This window comes from Medicago truncatula, chromosome 2 (assembly GCF_003473485.1).
Source record: "Medicago truncatula cultivar Jemalong A17 chromosome 2, MtrunA17r5.0-ANR, whole genome shotgun sequence".
Taxonomy (NCBI): domain Eukaryota; kingdom Viridiplantae; phylum Streptophyta; class Magnoliopsida; order Fabales; family Fabaceae; genus Medicago; species Medicago truncatula.
This window is the reverse complement of record NC_053043.1, coordinates 51231326-51253853: the sequence shown is the minus strand read 5'-3', so window position 1 is coordinate 51253853 and position 22528 is coordinate 51231326. Positions and strand designations below refer to the sequence as shown.

The window sequence follows — 22528 nt, the reverse complement described above, 5'->3', positions numbered from 1 at the left end:
ACGGAACGGAAGTGCGAACCACCGGAATATTCATTTCATTTCTATCTCTTCTTCGCACGTTCTTTCATTTTTTTTAGATGAATTAATTCTCGTTCTCGTTGAGATTTTGCTACTATTTGTAATTTGATTTGCTTTCATTGAATTCAAATGTGGATATGATGATCAATAATTCTATGTGCTGGGATGCATTCCATGCACAATTTCAGCAGAATGAATTTCCACTCTTGTGCTTTCAACAACTCTTAACAAACACTTGCAAAGAAAAGGAAAAGTGAAAAGCAAAAAATTACTACATGAATTCAACATATGTTTGTGCTTTTTTAGTTGTATTTTGATTTACCACCTTGATTTTTGCGCTTTTCCTGTTTCTTTAAAGAAAAAGTGAGACTGTTGTCTTAAGTTAATCTGTTCCTGATTCTTATCCTTCAAATTTTTTGCCTATCTTAATGCTTATGGGAAGTTGTCTGAATGTATGTGGTATCCCTGTTATACTGTTTATGACACAAGGCCTGTGCCTCTCAGTTTATAAATCAATGATTTGTAAGATTAACCACAATATTGTTAACTTCCTGAAAATATCTTCAATAAAACATCGGAAACCGCAATATTTCTTGAATGCATTGTTTCTAATTGGCAGAATAAAGTCATATAAGTTTACTTGTGATTATCCCACCTGTTCTATATCTATTAAAAAGTAAAGTGAAAACAGAAGAAGCAGAAGATTTCCACATTTTATTAGCTTTGTATGCTAATGTGTGTATCATAATATATCTGCTGTAGATTCTATGGATTCAACAGCACATACTGGACAGCCAAGTGGGAGTGATTGGCAAGAAGAAGTATATCAAAAAGTATTATGCTACTTTCTCATCTTTATTTCTTGGGCAAATTGGGTTTATCAACTGAAAATTGTCAAATATATGGCTTTTGTGCCCAGATTTATCTTAATTGAAAAAAAAAATGGAGACGAATCCAAACTTTTTGCTTTTTATGTGGTTGATTCTTATCCTTCATCTAATGTATGAAAACGTTCAGGCTGCATCAATAATGAATTTTTTTCATTTTGGTTTTCTGTGGTGAGTTTTGTACAACGTTTTTTTACTTCTCTATTGCATTTGCTAGCATCAAGTAAGACTTAAGACTTGATGTAATTATTTAATAGACTCTTTGCTGATATAGATGGTTAATTTGATGAGTTTTGAAGTTTTCAGCAGCACGCAAACAGAACTTGCAATTTATGATACTTTACAAAAGGAAAAAAAAAAAAAACTATTTTACTTATTGTGCTGTTTAATACAACAACAGCAGTAATCCAGATTCTTGCATGAGATATTTAATGGTTTCTAACACATTCTTTATTTGATTCTGATGATTTTAAACAACAGATTAAAGCTATGAAAGAGAGCTACTTGCCGGAGCTCAATTGGATGTATCAGAAAATTGCAACCAAACTTCAGCAGGTACATTTTGTTAGGCAACTTTTTAATCCTTTTCTGTCATAATTCTCCCGGAAAACTCTGAAGGTTGCAGTGTGTGCTGAACTCTAACAAACAATCACCCAACTTTCTTGAAAGGAAGCTCTTAAATTTTTTTCATTTGCTTATAACTTATTTTTATTGTGTTTGATGTTGTATCTTTTTTTTTTCTTTCTATCAGCATGATTCTCTTCCCCACCAGCCAAAGTCGGATCAGATTGAAAAGCTTAAAGTATTTAAAATGATGTTGGACCGTCTTCTAACATTCCTCCAGGTTTCCAAGAGCAGCATCTCACCTAATTTGAAGGAGAAACTGGGTTCATATGAGAACCAGATTATAAATTTCATAAATACAAATAGACCTAGGGAAATGTCATCACTGCAGCCAGGGAAGCTTCCCCCACCTCACATGCACTCCATGTCACAAACGCAGCCCCAAGTTACTCAAAGGCAACAACTTCACCAAATGAATGATGTAAATGACATGAGGATGGGGCAAATAATTGGTGTTAAGCAAGGGATTTTAGAGCAACATATCGGTAATGCATTAGCGCCCTCGTCAGGAAAGTCAACTGTTACTGAGGAGCTTATGGACCACCTCATTAAAGCGGTTAGTCTAGTTTATCTAAAGCTGGTCCGACCAGAGTTTGTGACCATAGTTTGTACAAATATGAAGTAAAATTTCTTTTTAATTTTGGAATTGTAGATGACTAATTTATGTCTAGTCATGATTCCAGGTGAGTTCATTGACCCCTGTAGCTTTAAGTGCAGCTGTCAGCGATATTAGTTCAGTTATCAGCATGATCGATAGGATAGCGGCGTCTGCTTCAGGCAATGGATCCATAGTTTCCGTTTGTGAAGATTTGGTTGCCATGACTAATTGTCACCTTTAGGATAGAAATTTCATTCCCCAAGATGGTGTGAGTGGAACCAGGAAGATGAAACGCTGCATCGATGCTACACCCTTGGATGTTGTATCATCTGCTGGTTGTGTGAATGATAGTATCAAGCAGTAAATGCTATGGAGGCTTCTGATTTGGAGCCAATTGCAACATCCATTATCAAAAGGCCAAAGATTTAGGTACTACATTATTTCTCTTAATTGTTTTCTTTTATTTACTAATTGATACCTTGGCTGTTATTGTAACTTTTGGGGCTTGCCACTGCAGTTTTGAACTAAGCTTGTAGAGGTGTTATCCTAAGATTATGTAGGACGTTCATTATGTTACTATGCTTGGATCTTGCTTAGTTTTGGAAGGAGATCGACAGAGGAATTAGCAAGGTCTCAACATAGCTTGGAATGATGGCTACAAAAAGATTCGAGTTTACTGGAACTAATACTCATTTGTATATATATTTAGTGGATTCACACCGTCATTATGTATATATTTAGTGGATTCATTATCTAGATATTTATATGAAACCATGGATAAAAACCTCGTCAAGAATTAAAGACCGAAAAGGATGCATTCTTTACCACCCCAATGAACCAACTTTCACCAAATTATCAGTAAATTAAGTACAAACATGCTGGTTAAAGAGAATACCCTCATTATATGGAAACTCTCTACCTACTATGCATGGCATTCTTTTCAGACAGACAGCCGTATGAGCCAGTTTTCAGGAGCCTTCTTTGTAGAGTTCTGTAAATGGTAAATGAAAGTATGAAACAACCTCATGAATCAAATTAAACCGACACATTGGTAAATGCTAATGAAAGTATCAGCTATTTATTGTGCATTTCTTACAATACGTTGGACATGGTATTCACTGGTATACGAATTCTGCTCGTTATATCTTTGGTGAATACCTCTCATCTAACAACTTTATGAAAGGGGTTTAAAATTGAGACATTTTATTAAATTCACACAGAATAAAATGTTAAAAATGAAACGAACTAAGCCATGATCGTAGCTATACATTTATGTTATAAGAAGTTTGAAGATTATTTAATTCGCTTCCCAAAGACTTGAGCTAGATTAGAATTTCCTACTTTGAATGATTTATCTTATTGGCAAGGCATTCACATCAAAATTGACGACAGAAAAAGATATACATGTGAATGATAATAATTGATAAAAAAAACCTCTACATAACTTAAGGTTATAATATGGCTGTTGCAGTTGGTTTTGGAGTCTAGGCATTAATACATGCAACAAGAAATCATAACTAAGATGACCAACAAACCAAAGCATTTGTCCGGTGCATAAAAATTTCGTATTGCCAACATAATATTTCTCAAACACCATATTCAACATGTTGACAAGAGAAATAGTAACAAACTGAAAAGGTAATGATAAATCGGCCTTCTAGTTGAATGGAACCATGTGCTCATCCTCATTTACCCCTGAAATTTGTAAAAGCAAATCATTTCACTTAAATTTAGGACAAGAAACCCATAGAAATAGATGAAAATGTAATTTCAACTTCACTTACGTGTTCATCATCAAAGTTATGTTATCTCCTTTAAGAAGGATCCTCCCTAATCAACAATAACATCATTCAGAAAATGCATATGTTGCAAAGACAAAAAGGATAAACTTTGAGAAATTTATCTTACCTAGTGTCTTTTTGCTCTTCTTCTTGACGTTTACTTCTTCAGCATCATCCAAAACCAAATTCATGTATTCATCAAAACCCTATTTATAACAAAAATAAAATCACAAGATCCTTAAGTCTTAACCATCCACTCAAATATCCAATTTGAAATGAGATGTACCATGTACACTCTATACCAAAAACAATAAGCAAACATTTTCCCCCAAGAAATGAGCTCATGAATCAAAAAGTTTACAAACTCCTAAACTGTTGAAAGAGAGGAATGAGATTCAAAAGTTTTGTATAACAAGGAGTTGGCCAAGATAAATGTAGATAGTACAAAGTAGTGACAAGTGTAATATTTCTTAGAGGTTGATGACAAATAACTACAACAGATTCATGTCTTATCTCCTTTTCAGAGGGGATTGTGTATTCTAATTTTCTACCTCAGTTTGAAATACAATATTTCTTTGAATTTAGTATTAAAGCTAGGCACGGATAACTATAGTTCTGCCTCCATATTCCATACAGTGGTTGATGCTAATTCGGATCATCTCTTCCAGAAATTAACTATAAATTAATCCCTGACATCCACAGATAAGACAGCTGAACCCCAAAACTAACCAATCCTAAGTTTATAAGCTGGGGTGGGCAGACCTGGCTGGCCTGGTCTAACCAGACCAGACTAGAGCAGCGAAACCACAATCATAGCATCAGAATTCAAATTTGACTGACAAATTAATAAACCAAAAGACAGGTTCACAACCTAGCACACAACAACAGCATAAAAAAAAAAAAAAATATCCAAATCGATAAATTACAAGGTTCAAAGTTACTAGAGAAAAAGAAGCTCCAAATCAATAAATTACAAGGTTCAAAGTTACTAAAGAATAAACCAAAAGATAACCGAGCACACAGCAAGTTCCAAATCGATAAACTACAAGGTTCAAAGTCACTATTGTTTTAAACATGTCTGGGAGAAAATAAATAACCATTATGTTCTAGACATGTTCAATCGTCCTCAAGCTTGTGAATCTAGCTAATTTTACATGGAAACAGATTTATAATTGAGTTAACTCAATTTTGATACCTAGACTTGTTGAGGCACATGATTTTGAGTTAACTACACCAAGATTGAAAAGCATAGTGACAAGTGTTCTTCCTCGGTTCCTTCTAATCTCCTATTCTAAAACATGCCATGAAAAACAATGATTTAAAATAAAATAAAAAACTTACAATGATTCTTCCTTCAATCCTCAAATCCTTTTGCTCAAAAAGCCAAATCTGAATCCGCGCTTTGCTTTGAAGAAATCTGAAGATCAAGTTCTGAGAAAAAAAACGGAGATTAGGTTAAGTTGTTAAAGAGAAATTGAAAGGGAAAGAGTGTGATGAGAAAGCATACAATGGGTTGGGTCATGACCCTTTGAACTTTGGTACTCGCCATGGCAGCAGGTGAGGGTGTGCGGACGATGAAGGTTTGGAGAGACGATGAGAGCTAAACCCTAGAAATTGAGCGAAAGAATTACTCAGAAGAACTGACTTAGTATTATTGGCGCCTAACTTTACAAAATTTCCTACAGGTATTTTTTTTTTTAATAAAAAGATTCTTACAAGTGATGAAATGAGATGATACGGGTGATGGTACGAAATATCAATTTTTTTATTTTAATTAAGATATGATATAATTAAAAATATGTTAACAAAAGTTTTAGAGTTTTGTTATTTAAACAACCATTTACTTCCTCCGTCCCAAATTGTATGACGTTTTGGACATTTCACACGTATTAAAAAATGTAATTAATTTTGTGTGGGAAAGAGATAATATGAGTTGTTTTACAAAATTGTCCTTAATAAATAATATGAGAAAAATAAATGAATGACTTGGAAGCAGAAAAGACAATAAATAGTGAAGGATATAATAAAAAAAGTAACATTAATGATTCATTGGTATTGTAATGTGACATACAATTTGAGACAATTTTTTTTTCCAAAGTTTACATACAATTTGTGACGGAGGGAGTAGTTTACAACTTATTTGACAACTGTATATTTTACAAAGAAAAATATGGATATTGGCACGAAAACTAAAAAAATAAAGATAAAATTAAAACATAATGTAAGTATGAAAAAAAAATTGTCATAAAATGGGGTGGATTCTAGGGTGAGGGATCAATTAAGTCTCTCACTGGTGAAGCATGAAGAAATTACAGTTGAATTTAATCAATGATCAGATTCATTCAAAATAAAATTGAGAGTATCTTTACTGTTTCACACACAATTTGTCCCCCCTTCTTCCTCCTACGTTCCATACTTCCATCACCCCTCATCTTCATTTTTTTCTCAATTCTCAGCATGCATCTAATTTAAACAACTTCCAAACCATTTATTATTATAGATCTACAATCTCTAAAGCACCACTTAATTTGAGAACTATGAAAATAACCGTAATTCATTGTCTGAAGTAGGATTCAATCTTTAAGGGAACAAAGTCTACTTTTGCCAACACCTGTTCAATCTCGGAAACGTACCACAAGTAAATTCATTGAATAAAACATGTTTGGGTTTTCTTGATTTGTCTTTTTTTAATAATAATAATAATACTTTTGTTGGATCATGCATGCTCAAAATTTTGGTTGAGTTCAACATTGCCATGAAATTTAATCCAATAATGATTTGGATAAACCAAATTTGTGATAAAAGAAAAAAATATAGGAAGAAACATCGTAGAGCAGAACTTCAAGAAATACAATGGAGGAGAAATGGTGAGAGAGAAGCGTTGATATGAGACAAAATTGTGTGGGAAGGTGTAGATGCTCTCATTTTTATTTTTGACAAATATGATATTTCATTGATTAAATTCAACTGTAATTTATTCATGCTTCACCGATGAGGGACTTAATTGATCCCTCACCCTAGAATTCACCCATAAAATGGTTATAAAAATATCATTTCTTAAAATTATATATTAAAACTTTTATACATGAAAAATACTTGGGAAAAAAACATTGATTACTCTTCATCAATATATAATCATAAAAGTTACGGTTTACAAAAAATTAATACAAGTGATAAAATAATAAATGTGAAGTTTTAGTATAAATCATATTATATTTTCACTTATATATTAAGATATCAACAAATGCATCAATAAAAGAACCCAAAACAAAGTTTGTTTAATGTTGATTGATTGAATCTCCTTTCTCGTCATCTTTATCCAAGAAAAACATAATTTTCAGTTGGTTAATCGAAAAACAATTATATTGTTTCATAATTGAATCATATACATCCATTGAATTTTCACAATACAGTCTCAACTTTTTATCATTCATTTTTTTTTTTTAGGGTACGTATATGTAAAGTATGTAATTATTTGTGTGTATATGTCGAGTATCCTATAAACATATGATAAAATATTAATTTTAAATTAAAATTATTAATTTCGATACTCCATGAATACGTATCCGCGGAGTATCGGTATCCGATACCGGTACGTTTTCATATTTGGACTATTCGATTATCCAGACTTCATAGATATGATATGATGAAGAGCGTTCGTGGTGTGGTTTGGTTCAATTTTGCGCATAAAATTCTAACAGCGAGATAAAAAACATTTAATTTGGTTTGGTTCGATTGACTTTTAAAAAGTCATCCAAATTAAATCAAACCAATACAATTTGAAGAGAAATACTTGCTTGGATACAATCCCCAAATCAAAAATATTTAGACACATTCACATGAATTATAAAATTTAGGCTAAAATATGGTTTTAATCCCTGCAAATATGTCTCGTTTTGGTTTTAGTCCCTGTAAAAATAAAATTTTGTTTTTGGTCTCTGCAAAATTTTTTGTTTTTTAAATTAGTCCCTCCAGGGATTATTTTCAAAAAGAAAAAATTTTGCAGGGACCTTTTTTAAAAACAAAATATTTTGCAGGGACCAAAAACTACAAAATTGGTTCAGTTATAACGTGTCACGTATGCAAATCATCACAAAAGTGGGGTCAGGGACTATTTTCAAAAACAAAAATTTTTGCATGGACCAAAAACAAATTCTTTTTTTACAGGGACTAAAACCAAAACGAGGCATATTTGCAGGGACTAAAACCATATTTTAGTCTAAAATTTAAAAGAAAAATAATTTAGTCACATCAGTTAATATCATTTTTCTTTTAATTTTTATCAATCATGTATGTGCCCAAATTGTTTTTATTTAGGTTTGTGACTAGCCAAGACTTCCTCCAATTTGAATTGGTTCGTTAAGCTGTGAAGCCGTAAAATTAGACGAGTAAATTGCGGTTCAGTTGATGATGAGATGAAAACCGCAGACTAAACTAAAATATACTGTTTAGTACAAAAATGACCCAAAGGCCAAATTTATCTGAATCAAATGCAGTTTTCAGCTCGGATTAACCTAGTCTTTTACACGCTAACTTTACGGAAATAAATTGAAGTAGTAGTACTAGTATTTTCCAATAATAGTTTTATTAAAATGATATATCCAATGCATGTAAAAGTTTAACACACATTCATTCATACACGCAACCGAAGCGTGAACCACTGCTCACGCCACCACCGGAGTATTCATCTCCCCCGTCTACCACCACCACCACCACCAGGTTTCATTTCCATCTCTTCTTCACCTTTTCTTTCATTTTTTAGATGAATTAATCTTCTCGTTGAGATTTTGCTACTATTTGTAATTTGATTTGCTTTCATTGAATTCAAATTTTGATAATGATGATCATCGATTAAGAAGATTATTTAAACGCTGGATATGATATGATTCGTGCATTTGTTTGATTCACCTTAATTTTGCCTTTTCATTCTGTTATTCTCCTCGTTCATTCCGTTACTTTTGGCTTTCATTGAATTCAATTTTGGATAATTATTATATTAATAATAATCGATTAAGATCATTGTTATTTTCTTACAAGGTTAGAGCGTTTTGGTTGAACCATTTATTACATCACGAGTAATCATATTTTCACATCACAATTTTGAATGAAACACGACACTGACACACACGTCGACACCTATCAAATTTTGAAAAAATGATATAATTCAATGTGATCACAAGTGTCCGTGTTGCGTGGTGTCGGACACTGTACGTGTTGCACACGGACACTTCTTTAATCAGAAGTGTTCTTGCAACAAAGTGTTCAACCCTGTCTTTTGGTTGTGTGTAATTTTTTTATAACTTGTTAAATCAACTGTTTATATATGTTCTTTTAGGGTCTGTTTAGTAAGACATAAAGTTGAGCGTATGGCTTGTAGCTTATAAGCTTGTATGATTAAAAAATACCAGTTTGGTAACTGTCATCTGAAGACAAGCTTATAACTTATTTTCACGAGCTTATAACGTTTTTTGATAAGCTAATTCAAGTAGCTTATAGGTTATCACTTTTTATCTCAATTTTACCCTAGTAATCTTAATCGAAAAAATAAATAAATATTAATTAAATGCACATTTTTTTATGTCATTTCATATTTATAAGGTACTTTAACCGCTAATTTTATTACAAAACACTACAAATTGAATCTGCTAGCTTATCCACTATCAGCTATAAGCTAACTTATAAGTCATCTGCTATAAACTCATCCGCTATAAGCTAGCTTATTAGCTATCGCCTATTGGTTATGTTTTTTCAAACCGAGTCTTAATGCAACTCGGAGTCTTGTTGTTTGTGCGTTTTTTTAAAAACGTGCAAGTTTTTGATGGTAAAAAAAGTAAAAGAGATAGAGTTAAATGTGAAAAAAGTGACGATATGTGAAGCGTAATATTGGTGGTAATAAACCACAGCAAGCATGTATAAGGTATGAGGTGTGTGGTAATTCTAATGCTTTATACTTTCCTTCCAGAGTCTGATTTGAAAAGATATTAATAATTTTTTTTTATTTGTGGTTTCAGTTAATTTATATTCAATGGTTACCAATAATTGGAGACCTAATCAAGGTGCTGAACCGAATATGGATACTAGTGATTGGAGAGGTCAATTGCAGCCTGAATCACGCCAAAGAATTGTCAACAAAATGTAAGCTCTAGTTTTAGTACTCTATCACTGATTTGATGAGTTTTTTACTATTAATTCATATCAGAAGAACGATTAAATATAAACTGTTGATTGATCTGCTATCTTTGTAAACGTGTGGTGTGTTTGGGTGGAGAATGCTACCTTGTTGATTTGAACAAGAACTTGGGGTTTTCTGCGTACTGTTTCAGAGTTGTGTATTTGGCTCTCGTGTGACGGTCTTCTCATTTTGTTTGCGGTTTTATGGAAAATGGATGTTTAGCGGAAAATTATAGTGCTTTTATTAGGATTGAATTTTCCTCATGTTACAAAGATTTTTTTTTTAAGAAGAAGATTATCTAAAATGATACCAAGAAAAATTATAGTTTCTGTAATCCATGTCTGATATCCATTCTACTATCTGTTTATTTTTTTATTTTTTATGAGAACATGTCTAGATGATTTCAATTAGGTCTTCTTTCATGTGAGTCATATTCCATCATTTGAGGATTGTCTAATGAATATAACATATCAATAATTCATATTATTTAATAATTGAACCATTGTTTTTCAATTTTGGAGTATGGACACATTAAAAAGGCATCTTCCTGTTTCTGGTCAAGAAGGATTGCATGAACTTTGGAAGATTGCCCAAAGGTTTGAAGAGAAGATTTATACTGCTGCAACAAGCCAGGTATATCGCTAATTAGAAGCCACTTGATTATCAAATTATAGTTACCTATACAACAAACACATACCATTATAGAAGATTGACCATTTATTCTGGCATTTTCTAATTTCAGTCTGATTATCTACGGAAAATATCTTTGAAGATGCTTACGATGGAGACTAAATCCCAGGGCACTATTGCCAACAATATACCGCCGAATCAAGTTGGCCCTAGCAATCAACCTCCTTATCCAGGTTTGCATTTAAGAGCCCTGGCATGTTGATACTATTCCGAGAGTATCTGGCTCTCAGTTGTTTCATGTCTTTCAGCATCAGCTATTGAGACTATACGCTGACATTTTGCTTTGAAATATCATTAAAACTTTAAGTTTTGCTTGTCCTACATGATCCTTGTACTATATCTTCAACCTCTATTGCTTTTAATTTTTTTTATATTAATATTATTCTTGTGTTGTTAATGAATCATTCATCAATTGGATTCTGACATTACATCATAGTTTTTCTTTGCATCTCCTACTTGGTCAATCATTACGGTGTCTTTTTGTTTTTGTGTATATTTTTTATAAACGTGTAAGTTGCAGAAAATAAAAAGTAAGAAAGATAAAGATAAACATATACAGTGTCACCGGAAATTCAGGCATGCGGACGATCCAGCACTCTGCACAGTTTCACCAGATCATTTAGGGTTAGATGTGTAGATTGTGAGAGTGTAAAGTGTTTAAGGTCGATGTTCTGTCTGTCCTAGGGAAAAAAGGAAACCGAGAAAAAGATGGTCTACAGCCGCTAATTGAAGAATTAAGGTCAAAAGTTGATGTTACACATCAGAATCTTAAAACACTTAAAGATTGACATTTAAGTTAATTGTAATGGGCTGGACCGCAGATGTAATATACCAAAATAGGTCTAGAGTTGTGCAGCGATCTTTGATAGAACAAATCAAGTCGTGGAACCACAATTTCAAGGTCAAAGGTAGAACTAGAAGAGCGTCCTCTGCAAAACTGAGTCAAAAGCCGGCAAGTCTAAATAGTGGCATCGATTAAACAAGTGTGAGTGGGATCCTAGTGTGGATCAAGGCTAGTGATGTGGGTGACTCACACTTGAGGGGGAAATTGCTGGAATTCAAGTGTGAGTGGTTAGTCCCGCATCGACTAGAAATGGAGGTTTTGAAAAGTTTGTTTTGGAATATGAGATGCTGATTCTATGTGCTGGGATGCATTCCATGCAATCTCAGCATAATGAATTTCCTTCTGGTATTGGGCGTCTCCTGCCTTTCTAATGTGTAGAATCAATAGGGTTTTATATGTAGGATTTTGATTTTGACAGTCTAGGATAACACTCTTATGCTTTCAACAATTCTTAACAAACACTTGCAAAGAAAAGGAAAAGTAAAACATAGGAAACCACAATATTTCTTAAATGCATTTTTTCTAATTGGCAGAGTAAAGTCATGCAAGTTAATTTGTGATTATCCCATCTGTTCTATACTATCTATTAAATAGTCAAACTGAAAAGAAAAAAAAAAGTTGCAGATTTCCACATTTTATTAGCCTTGTATGCTAATGTGTGTATCATAATATATCTTTGTAGATTCTCTGGATTCAGTAGCACAGACCGGACAACCAAATGGTGGTGATTGGCAAGAAGAAATATATCAAAATGTATTATGCTACTTTCTCATCTTTATTTATTGGGTAAATTGGATTTATTAATAGAAAATTGACAAACAAATGACTTTTGTGCCAAGAAATATCTTAATAGAAGGAACGTGGAATTCTTGCTAGTTTAGGGAAAAAAATGGACATGAATCCACATTTTCTGGCTTTTATGTGTCTGATTTCTATTTCTTATCCTTCAGATGCGGGCTGCATCTATAATGAATATTTTCACTTTGGTTTTCTGCAGTGAATTTTGTACTACTTTGTTTATCCTATAGTAATTGCTACCTCAATAAAGACTTATTGTAATTATTAAATTTTGCTGATATAGATGGAATTGCTTTGATGGGTTTTAAAGTTTTCAATTCAATATTTAAAATCATGGTCTCGCATGTAGTCAAATGCGTAATTGCATCTTCCCAATTTAAGCCCGAAAATGAAACTTGCAATCTATGATGCTTTACAAATAGAAGAAATTATTTTACTTACGGTGTCACTTAATACAACAGTAATACAGATATTCTTGCATGAGATATTTCATGGTTTCTAAAACGTTCTTTATTTGATTATGATGATTTTAACAATAGATCAAAGCTATGAAAGAGAGCTACTTGCCAAAGCTTAGTGAGATGATTCAGAAAATTGCAACGAAACTTCAGCAGGTACCTTTTGTTAGGCAAATTTTTAATAGCTTATTATCGATATAGAATCCTTTTCTTTTATAGTTATCCTGGAAAACTTTTAAGGTTGCAGTGTGTGCTCAACACTAACAAGCCATCACCCTTCTTGAAAGGAAGCTTTTATTTTTTTTTCATTTGCTTATAACTTATTTTAATTGTGTTTAATGTTGTATCCTCTTTTTTCTATCAGCATGATTCTCTTCCCCAGCAGCCAAAGTCGGATGAGCTTGAAATGCTTAAAGAATTTAAAATGGTGTTGGAACGTCTGATAACATTCCTCCAGGTTTCCAAGAGCAACATCTCACCTTGTTTAAAGGAGAAACTGGGTTCATGTGAGAAGCAGATTATAAATTGCATAAATACATATAGACCTAACAAAATGTCTTCTCTGGATTCAACTGCAAAGACTGGAAAGCCAAGTGGGGGTGATTGGCAAGAAGAAGTATATCAAAAGGTATTATGCTACTTTCTTATCTTTATTTCTTGGGAAAATTGGGTTTATCAACTGAAAATTGTCAAATAAATGGCTTTTTATGCCGAGAAATATCTTAATAGTAGGAACATGGAATTCTCACTAGTTAATTAAAAAAAATGGAGACGAATCCACACTTTTTGCTTTTCTTGGGGGATGATTCTTATCCTTCATCTAATATAGGAAAAGATTTGGGCTGCATCTATAATGAATTTTTTCATTTTGATTTTCTGTACTACACTTTTTATCCTATAGCATTAATAAAGACTTCAGACTTGTTGTAATTATTTAATTGACTCTTTGCTGATATAGATGGTATGCTGTAGGGGTGTTCGCGGTGCGGTTTGGTTCGGTTTTGAGCATAAAAGTCATCCAAACCGCGAGATAAAAAAGCATGCGGTTTGGTTTGGTTCGGTTGATTTTTAAAAAGTCATCCAAACCAAACCAATGCGGTTTGGATTGGTTCGGCTTGTGCGGTTTATCGCGAGATAAAAAATATTACATTAACTCTAATATTGCCAACTTATTACAAAATAAACATAGGGCATTTTATTTTGTTGTTTATATGATAAAATATTAGGTAAAACTTATATTAAAATAGGTAAAATTAAGAAGAAACATAAGCATGAAGCAAATTATTGGAAAGAAAAGGAAACAAATTCATCACTGGAAATGAATTAAAAGAGATGGAAAGGAATTAGAATTGAACCTCATGGTGCAACAATGGAAAAATCGAATCAAAAGAGATTATTCCTGGGCTATGTAATTGGGCTAGTACATGTTTAAGTAACATTCATTATTCTTGCGGTTTGGTTTGGTTTGGTTCGGTAGCTGAGATGCAAACCGCAAACCAAATCAAACCGCGCGGTTCAGTGCAAAATTCATCCGAATTCATCCGAACCAAGTGCGGTTTTTTGCGGTTTTGGTTTGGATTGGTTTGGTTTGGTTTGCGGTTTTTCTATTGGGTTGGTTCGGTTTTGAACACCCCTAGATGGTATTGATTTGATGAGTTTTGAAGTTTTCAATTCAATTATCAAAGTCTTGGGCTCATGGGTAACCAAATGCGTAGTCGCATCTTCCCAATTTCAGCACACAAACGAAACTTGCAATTTACGACGCCTTACAAATGGAAAAAACTATTTTACTTACTGTGCCATTTAATACAACTATAGTCCAAATATTCTTGTGTGACATATTTCATGGTTTCTAACACATTCTTTATTGATTCTGATGATTTTAACAATAGATCAAAGTTATGAAAGAGAGCTACTTGCCGGAGCTCAATGAGATGTATCAGAAAATAGCAACGAAACTTCAGCAGGTACATTTTGTTAGGCAACTTTGTAATCCTTTTGTGTCATAATTATCCCGGAAAACTCTGAAGGTTGCAGTGTGCCGAACACTGACAAGAGATCACCCTTCTTGAAAGGAAGCTTTAAATGTTTTTTCATTTGTTTCTAACTTATTTTTATTGTGTTTAATGTTGTATCTTCTTTTTTCTATCAGCATGATTCTCTTCCCCACCAGCCAAAGTCGGATCAGCTTGAAAAGCTTAAGGTATTTAAACTGATGTTGGAGCGTCTTATAACATTCCTCCAGGTTTCCAAGAGCAACATCTCACCTAGTTTGAAAGAGAAACTGGGTTCATATGAGAAGCAGATTATAAATTTCATAAATACAAATAGACCTAGGGAAATGTCATCACTGCAGCCAGGGCAGCTTCCCCCACCTCACACGCACTCCATGTCACAAACGCAGCCCCAAGTTACTCAAAGGCAACAACTTCACCAAATGAATGATGTAAATGACATGAAGATGAGGCAAGTAATTGGTGTTAAGCCAGGGGTTTTTGAGCAACATATTGGTAATGCATTAGCGCCCTCGTCAGGAAAGTCAACTGTTACTGAGGAGCTTATGGACCGCCTAGTTAAAGCGGTTAGTCTAGTTTATCTAAACCTGGTCCGATCTGTATTTGTGACCATAGTTTGTACAAATATGACGTAAGTTTCTTTTAATTTTGGAGTTGTAGATGACTAATTTATGTCTAATCATGATTCCAGGTGAGTTCATTGACCCCTGCGGCTTTAAGTGCAGCTGTCAGCGATACTAGTTCAGTTATCAGCATGATTGATAGGATAGCAGCGTCGGCTCCAGGCAATGGATCCATAGTTTCCGTTGGTGAAGATTTGGTTGCCATGACTAATTGTCACCTTCAGGATAGAAATTTCCTACCCCAAGATGGTGTGAATGGATCCAGGAAGATGAAACGTTGCATCAATGCTACACCCTTTGATGTTGTATCATCCGCTGGTTGTGTGAATGATAGTATCAAGCAGTTAAATGCTATAGAGGCTTCTGATTTGGAGCCAATTGCAACATCCATTATCAAAAGGCCAAAGATTGAGGTACTACATTATTTCTCTTAATTGTTTTCTTTTATTTAGTAATTGATACCTTTGCTGTCATTGTAACTTTTGGGGATTGCCACTGCAGTTTTGAACTAAGCTTGTGGAGGTCTTATACTAAGATGATGTAGGACATTCATTACACTACTAAGCTGGGAACTTAGCTTGCAATTCAATTGGTTATGGACAGTTGTCTTATTACTCATTTGTGATATGCTCTTGTTGACTTAATTCACCGGATTCACACCGTCATTAGAGAAATGATATTTATACAACCATCTTTTTGACAACTTTTGTAACAATTTTCTCTCTCATATTTACATTATGTTTTTACTTTCTCTCTCTATTGCTTTGGTTTTTGTGTCAATACCCCATTTTCTTTGTAAATTTATGGTTGTCTCATAAGTTTTCGTTCAAATGGTTGTTCAAATAACACAACTCCCGTCATTATGTAGATATTTAGTAGATTCATATATATAGATTATTTATATGAATATATAACTATGGATAAAAATTGGTCTAACACTTCCAAAATTCAACACTATATTCTGTTTACTCCATATGAAAGCTTCAGGAGAAAAGTTAATGCCAGGTCGTTTATAACCTTTCTATAAAAAGAGAAGGATCGGAACAAAAATTGTTAGCAATGGTCTTATTTTGGAACATTTGGAGATGCAAGGAGTGAAATCATGAAGTGTAGTACTGGTTTCGTGACTGCAAGTTGATAATCAAACTTTCATTGCAAGAAGGGAAAAAAATAAGTTGAAAAAATCAAACTGCGAGTCTCACATTTTCAGTACCTCTAAAAAAATCGATTATCTCACTAAACATAAAATAAGTCTCACTCCTTCAAAAAGTAATACAGATAAGTCTCACTAGTGTAGTCACTACCATTTCAAATAGAAAGATAAAATACTTTTTTGATTAAATATTTTCTACCATTATTATCATCTGTATTTTCATTTAGAGTACATTTGCAAATTTAATATTTCATTTGAAGTTTCATAAAACAGAGGGAGTATTTTTTTTTTTTTTTAAAGATTCGGTCTTTATTATGTTACCCATACATAAATACTAATTTATTTTTTAATGAAAAAAGACTCATGTTTATTGTCCAATAAATTTAACTCGAATACTAAGCACATTGCATTATATATGTAAAGATGTTCGACTCAAATTCTCCACTAATTCAATTTAAAAGATGAATTTATAACTACTAAACTATTTGATAAAAAAAGACTTACATTTTATATGAGAAAAACTCGCTTTAGTTAAAAAGTATACAAAAACAATATTGATTCTTCCCATATTTATTTAAAAATTGTTAAATAAATATTAGTTTTGAATCAAAACTAATTACAAATAACAAAATATAAACATGTAGGGTCAAATTTGAGTACTTAATAAACTATCACCATTAAATTAAAAACTGTTTAAATTAACTATAGATTGATTAACTTTTACAAGATAATTCATTTGGGGTTGGCCTAGTGGTTGGCTTGGGATCTTGGGGTTTGCTCCTCCAGAGGTCTCAGGTTCGATTCCCTCTGGTGCCAATTTTGGTGGGCTAAGTCCATACAGAGTTTGCTCTGGCTTTAAACGGGGCTCCCCGCAAGTGGGCGGTGGGATTGATCCCTTCGGATTAGTCGATTCTTTTCAAAAAAAAAAAAAACTTTTACATGATAATTTGACCCTACAAAAAGCAAACATAATTTACCCGCTTTAATTTTTTTTAGTTCACCCTATTAAAATGCTTTTATAGAATGTGTAGTTTATTTATTGTAATTGCTTTAAAATGCAAACAATGCTGGATCAACACTTTAACAAATCTCAATCCTAATCAACTTACCAAACCAATTTGTTCTCTATGAATTTGTTTCAAATTTGGTAAGAAAAAATTACAAATATTTTGAATTATTTCAAACTTTTTCTTTAAAAAATTGAACCAAATCATAGTATTCAAACCAATTTATAATTTTGAATCTCTAACTAAAGGTCTTGACAACGCCACAACTTCTGATCATAGTATTTTTTTATGAATTAGACACCGATTAATAAGTGTAAATTCCAATGAACATTTTTATTTTAAATAAATGTTAGAAATTTTAGAGATTTATTGAACAATTATCACTTTTAATAGATTTTGGGGGACCAACTGATTGATTCCAAACAAAGAGAGTCATACTTAACGCGAAAGCTCCTTCTTGAGCCAACACACAACATAACCGTTAACCACTGCTCACGCCACCACCGGAATATTCTTCTCCGCCGCATACCACCACCATCAGGTTCCATTACTCTCTCTTCGTTTCGTGTTCCTTCAGTTTTTTTGGATGATTAAATCTCCTCTTTCATTTTCAGTTTAGTTTTGGCTTTGATTTTGGGTATAGTTATATGATTACTTAATTGATTCTTTAATTATTGTATGTTTCAATTTGATTCTTGTTCTTTGATCGATGATTAAATTTCCTCCATCAAAATTGATTTTCACATATTTGGTTGTTGTCTAGTAGAATTGATTCCGACTTGAAGCTAGAATGACATTGATTTTAACGCGAATATTCTATTTTTTTCTTCAGTGTTTTCAGTTAATTTGATGGATACCATTAATCAAGGTGCTGAACTGAATATGGATCCTAGTGATTGGAGAGGTCAATTTCCAGCTGAATCACGCCAAAGAATTGTCAACAAAATGTAAACATATGTTTTAATATGATTTATTTTAGTTATGTCACCAAGAATTTTTTTAAGGAGACTATATAAGATGTTTCCAAGAAAATTTCCAGTCCCTTTAATCCATATCTGACGTCCATTCTACTACTTGATTTTTTGAACGTCGGATATGGATCACAGGGACTAGAATGGGTGATTTCTAGTGAGGTCTTTTTACATGTCTGTCATATTATATTATTTGTCGATTGGCTAATGAAAATATCATATTAATAACTCATTTTATTGTTTTTCATTTTTGCAGCTTGGAGACATTAAAAAGCCATCTTCTTGTTTCTGGTGAAGAGGGATTGCATGAACTTTGGAAGATTGCCTGACGGTTTGAAGACAAGATTTTTACTTCTGCAACAAGCCAAGTACATCTCTAATTAGATGCCTCGTGATTATTGATTTATAGATGCCTCGTGATTGCATGAATATGGAAGATTGACAATTTATTGTGGCATTCCCTAATTTCAGTCTGATTATCTACAGAAAATATCTTCGAAGATGCTTACAATGGAGACTAGATCCCAGGTCCAAAACCCTGTAGCCAACAATTTACCATCAAATCAAGTTGGCCCTAGCAATGAACCTCCTAACCCAGGTTAGCACTTAGGAGCCTTGTCATAGTGATAGTATTCCGAGAGTATCTGATACTCAGTTGTTTCATGTCTTTCAACATTAGCTATTGGAACTATACTGTGACATATTGGTTTGAAATATCATTAAAACTTGAAATTTTGCTAGTCTCACATGTTCCTTGTTCTTTATAATGTGCAGAACACTCACCAGACAGCACTTAATGCTGATTTGATAAACTGATTCCTCCAAATTCTTGTGAAGTTGCTCTGAAGTGTGATTATGTAGTTTTGAACTGTGATCTGAATGCTGCTTGTGGAGGTCTTATACAAGATGATCAAGGACACTTTGTTTTCCATTATGCTAATAAGCTTGGATCTTGCTCAGTTTTGCAAGCAGAACTGTGGGGGATTTGACATGGTCTCAGCATAGATTGGAATAGAGGCTACAGTAAGATTAGAGTTTACTACGACTCTAGGCTTGTTATTCGATTGCTTAAAGACAGTTGTCTTAATACTCATTTATGTTATTGACTCAGTTGTCCGGATTCATCGGTATTATGGAGATATTCAGTGGATCCATGTTTTGCTAGAGTCTAACCAGGGTTTTTATTAGATGCACTTGGGATTTTTGAGTTTCTTCCTACCTTTATTTCAAAAATGTTTTATTAGCAAACACTGCTTGTATTTCATTTCCTAAATATTTTTATGCTTTTGTTTTTGGAGCCTAGCCTTTATATCATAAAAAAAAAAAATTTGACTTTTGAAATTAAGTTTGATGTGTAGCATGTTAATTGAAATCATGGATAAAAAAATGGCATAACACTTCAAAATTCAACACTGGGTTATGTTTGCTCTACATTTTTTTGAAGAAGTATGTTTACTCTACATTAAAACACTAGGAGAAAGAAAACAAACGGAAGAAAGAATGAGAGGACGTATTGTTCTTTCGTTTTTGACCTTTCTGTGAAAAAAGAGCATGAATGAAACAAAAATTGTTTGTAGGTCTCGTATTTTTTAACATTTTGAGAAGCAAGGAGTGAAAATTGAGTACGAATCTTATGATGAGTACAAGATTTTTCCGAGTTTGAGTGAAGAGTAAAATTCCAAAAAATAAAATCATTATATACATTTGAAGTTTCAAATTAAGTCCCTTGAACCTGATTTTGTAGAAGAAACGTTGACTTAACACTTTTCAGACATTCAACACTACATTAAGTTTACTTTATATAAACAAGGGAAAATAATGAAGACCTTTAGAACTTCTATTCAAAATAATATATATATATATATATATATATATATATATATATATATATATATATATATATATATATATATATATATATATATAAAGAAAACTACCCCTTTCAGCACACTTTTAGGTTGGACTTTTCTTTCTAAAAATACCCTTAATTTTAAATACAAATAGTCAATTATAAAATAACATTAGTAATCCATCTCACTAATTTTCCCCGTTAACCCTTTTTTACCTCCATTAACCAAAGATCAAATTCACAAAAAACTAGCACACAACAAAAACTCATATTACTTTTTTACCAGCCGTTTTTATGTTCTACATCTGTGTTGTTCCCCTCAATACAACCAACAAAGATTGCTAAATATTTTCATATCCCTTTCACAAAAAACAGTATTTCCATATTATTTATTATTTTATAGATATAAGTTACTATTTCTTAGCCTTTGATCAATTGTAACAAACGTGAGCAAAAAGTAATGGTAAAGACTGAACTTTAAATCCTCTAAAAAAATATTAGTAACAAACGTGAGCAAAAATTAATGTTAAATATTTGACTTTAAATCCTTTAAAAAAAATATTAGTAACAAACGTGAGCAAAAAATATTGTTAAAGATTGGACTTTAAATCCTTTAAAAAAAAGATTAGTAACAAACTTGAGCAAAAAATATTGTTAAAGATTGGACTAAAAATCCTCTAAAAAAATACTAGTAACAAACGTGAGCAAAATATAATGTTATAGATTGGACTTTAAATCCTCTAAAAAAAATTAGTAATAAACGTGAGAAAAAAATAATGTTAAAGATTGGACTTTAAATCCTCTAAAAAAATTATTAGTAACAAACGTGAGTAAAAAATAATGTTAAAGATTGGACTTTAAATCCTCTGGAAAAAAAAGATTAGTAACAAACATGAGCAAAATGTAATGTTAAAGATTGGACTTTAAATCCTCTAAAAAAAGATTAGTAACAAACTTGATTAAAAAATAATGTTAAAGATTGGACTTTAAATCCTCTAAAAAAAGATTAGGACTCAAAATATTTTAGAAAAAGATTTGCTAGCACTATATTAAATATTAATAAGCAGGGTTCTCACAGTTTATATTTCGTTCCCGCATTGTTTAGTTTTTCTCAATCTCTCTCTGTCCTTTGCATAAGAATTCAGAATTAACATGTAAATTATTAAAAAACGATAAAATGAATATGTTATCTAAAAAATGTTATTATAATAAAAACTTTTATTTCGAAAGAAGATATTGAACAAAAGAAAAAAAGTGTCGGTCTCATATCATCTATGATTTCGGAGACGAAATAATCACTAGCACTTTTATGATTTTTAACACTAGATTAATATTTTTTATTGTCAAGTAATGGTTAAAAATTCATTCATTAAGGTGAATAAGTGGGAATGAGATTTGGTGTTGTTACAGCGTCCTGCTGTAACAGATCTTAGTTGTTTAATTTTTATTGACGACTGAGATCAAACTGTGTGATAACTGGCAAAAAAAAAAAAAAATCTAAACCATTGAATCATTTTTCTGTGGCTAAGATCATCAACTATTGCATGTAACTGCGTGAAGCAGTTACAACAGGGGATCTAGGTCCGAATAAGTGAGGGTTTAAGTTCAAACCCTAGTTCTGCATATTACAATATCCTTGTCAACTATAAGTTATGTTCACATAATCACACGACCATCACTAGATAAATTATACTTTATATGAAATCACAATGAAAGATAAATAAAGAGAATAATGAGCAAACGACATGGTATGCCGCTTAAAACTTTAATTGTATGAGAAAAATTCGAACAAAAACAAAGTGCGAGTTTCACATTTTAAGAAATTCTCTAAAAAAGAGAGAATCAAATGAAAATAACAATCATGAACTTTCACATTTTCAAAAATTAATTCATAGCTTAACCTAGCATATCAAGTTTGTGATATTATTACTATGATCAAACTTGATTCAATTCAATGATTTTTTTTGTCATCTAAGCCATCATTAGTCATCATGCAAACTCCAAACAACACATTTGAAACATGGACAGTCGGGAATTTAA

At 32.4% G+C, this 22528-nt stretch overlaps 2 protein-coding genes, 1 long non-coding RNA gene and 1 pseudogene across 5 annotated transcripts; 3 read left to right on the top strand and 1 right to left on the bottom strand.

The window, feature by feature from the left end:
- Positions 1-6: 6 nt before the first annotated feature.
- LOC11433084 (mediator of RNA polymerase II transcription subunit 15a-like) lies at positions 7-2854 on the top strand (annotated as a pseudogene).
- Positions 2855-3528: 674 nt separating this feature from the next.
- Positions 3529-5586, bottom strand: LOC11427208 (small nuclear ribonucleoprotein E). The gene is made up of 5 exons (XM_003597913.4): positions 5416-5586; positions 5250-5339; positions 4036-4114; positions 3912-3957; positions 3529-3822 (listed from the first exon to the last, which is right to left on the bottom strand). Exons 1-5 carry the CDS (start codon positions 5455-5457, stop codon positions 3813-3815), a joined length of 267 nt encoding a protein of 88 aa, XP_003597961.1. The 5' UTR covers positions 5458-5586; the 3' UTR covers positions 3529-3812.
- Positions 5587-8443: 2857 nt separating this feature from the next.
- LOC11436839 (mediator of RNA polymerase II transcription subunit 15a) lies at positions 8444-16264 on the top strand. Its single transcript, XM_024777259.2, has 11 exons — positions 8444-8627; positions 9920-10043; positions 10602-10713; positions 10823-10943; positions 12297-12367; positions 12952-13026; positions 13235-13498; positions 14763-14837; positions 15023-15451; positions 15577-15921; positions 16010-16264. Exons 2-11 carry the CDS (start codon positions 9934-9936, stop codon positions 16013-16015), a joined length of 1608 nt encoding a protein of 535 aa, XP_024633027.1. The 5' UTR covers positions 8444-8627; positions 9920-9933; the 3' UTR covers positions 16016-16264.
- Positions 16265-18037: 1773 nt separating this feature from the next.
- Positions 18038-19941, top strand: LOC11442046 (uncharacterized). 3 transcript variants are annotated; one of them, XR_003009573.2, is made up of 5 exons: positions 18041-18209; positions 18501-18615; positions 18896-19007; positions 19111-19237; positions 19414-19941. It is a non-coding gene; the product is annotated as an uncharacterized lncRNA (long non-coding RNA). The 3 variants fall into 3 exon arrangements; XR_003009572.2 differs by having other exon boundaries at positions 18044-18209; positions 19126-19237; XR_005644235.1 differs by having other exon boundaries at positions 18038-18209; positions 18896-19237.
- The last annotated feature ends 2587 nt before the right edge of the window (positions 19942-22528 follow it).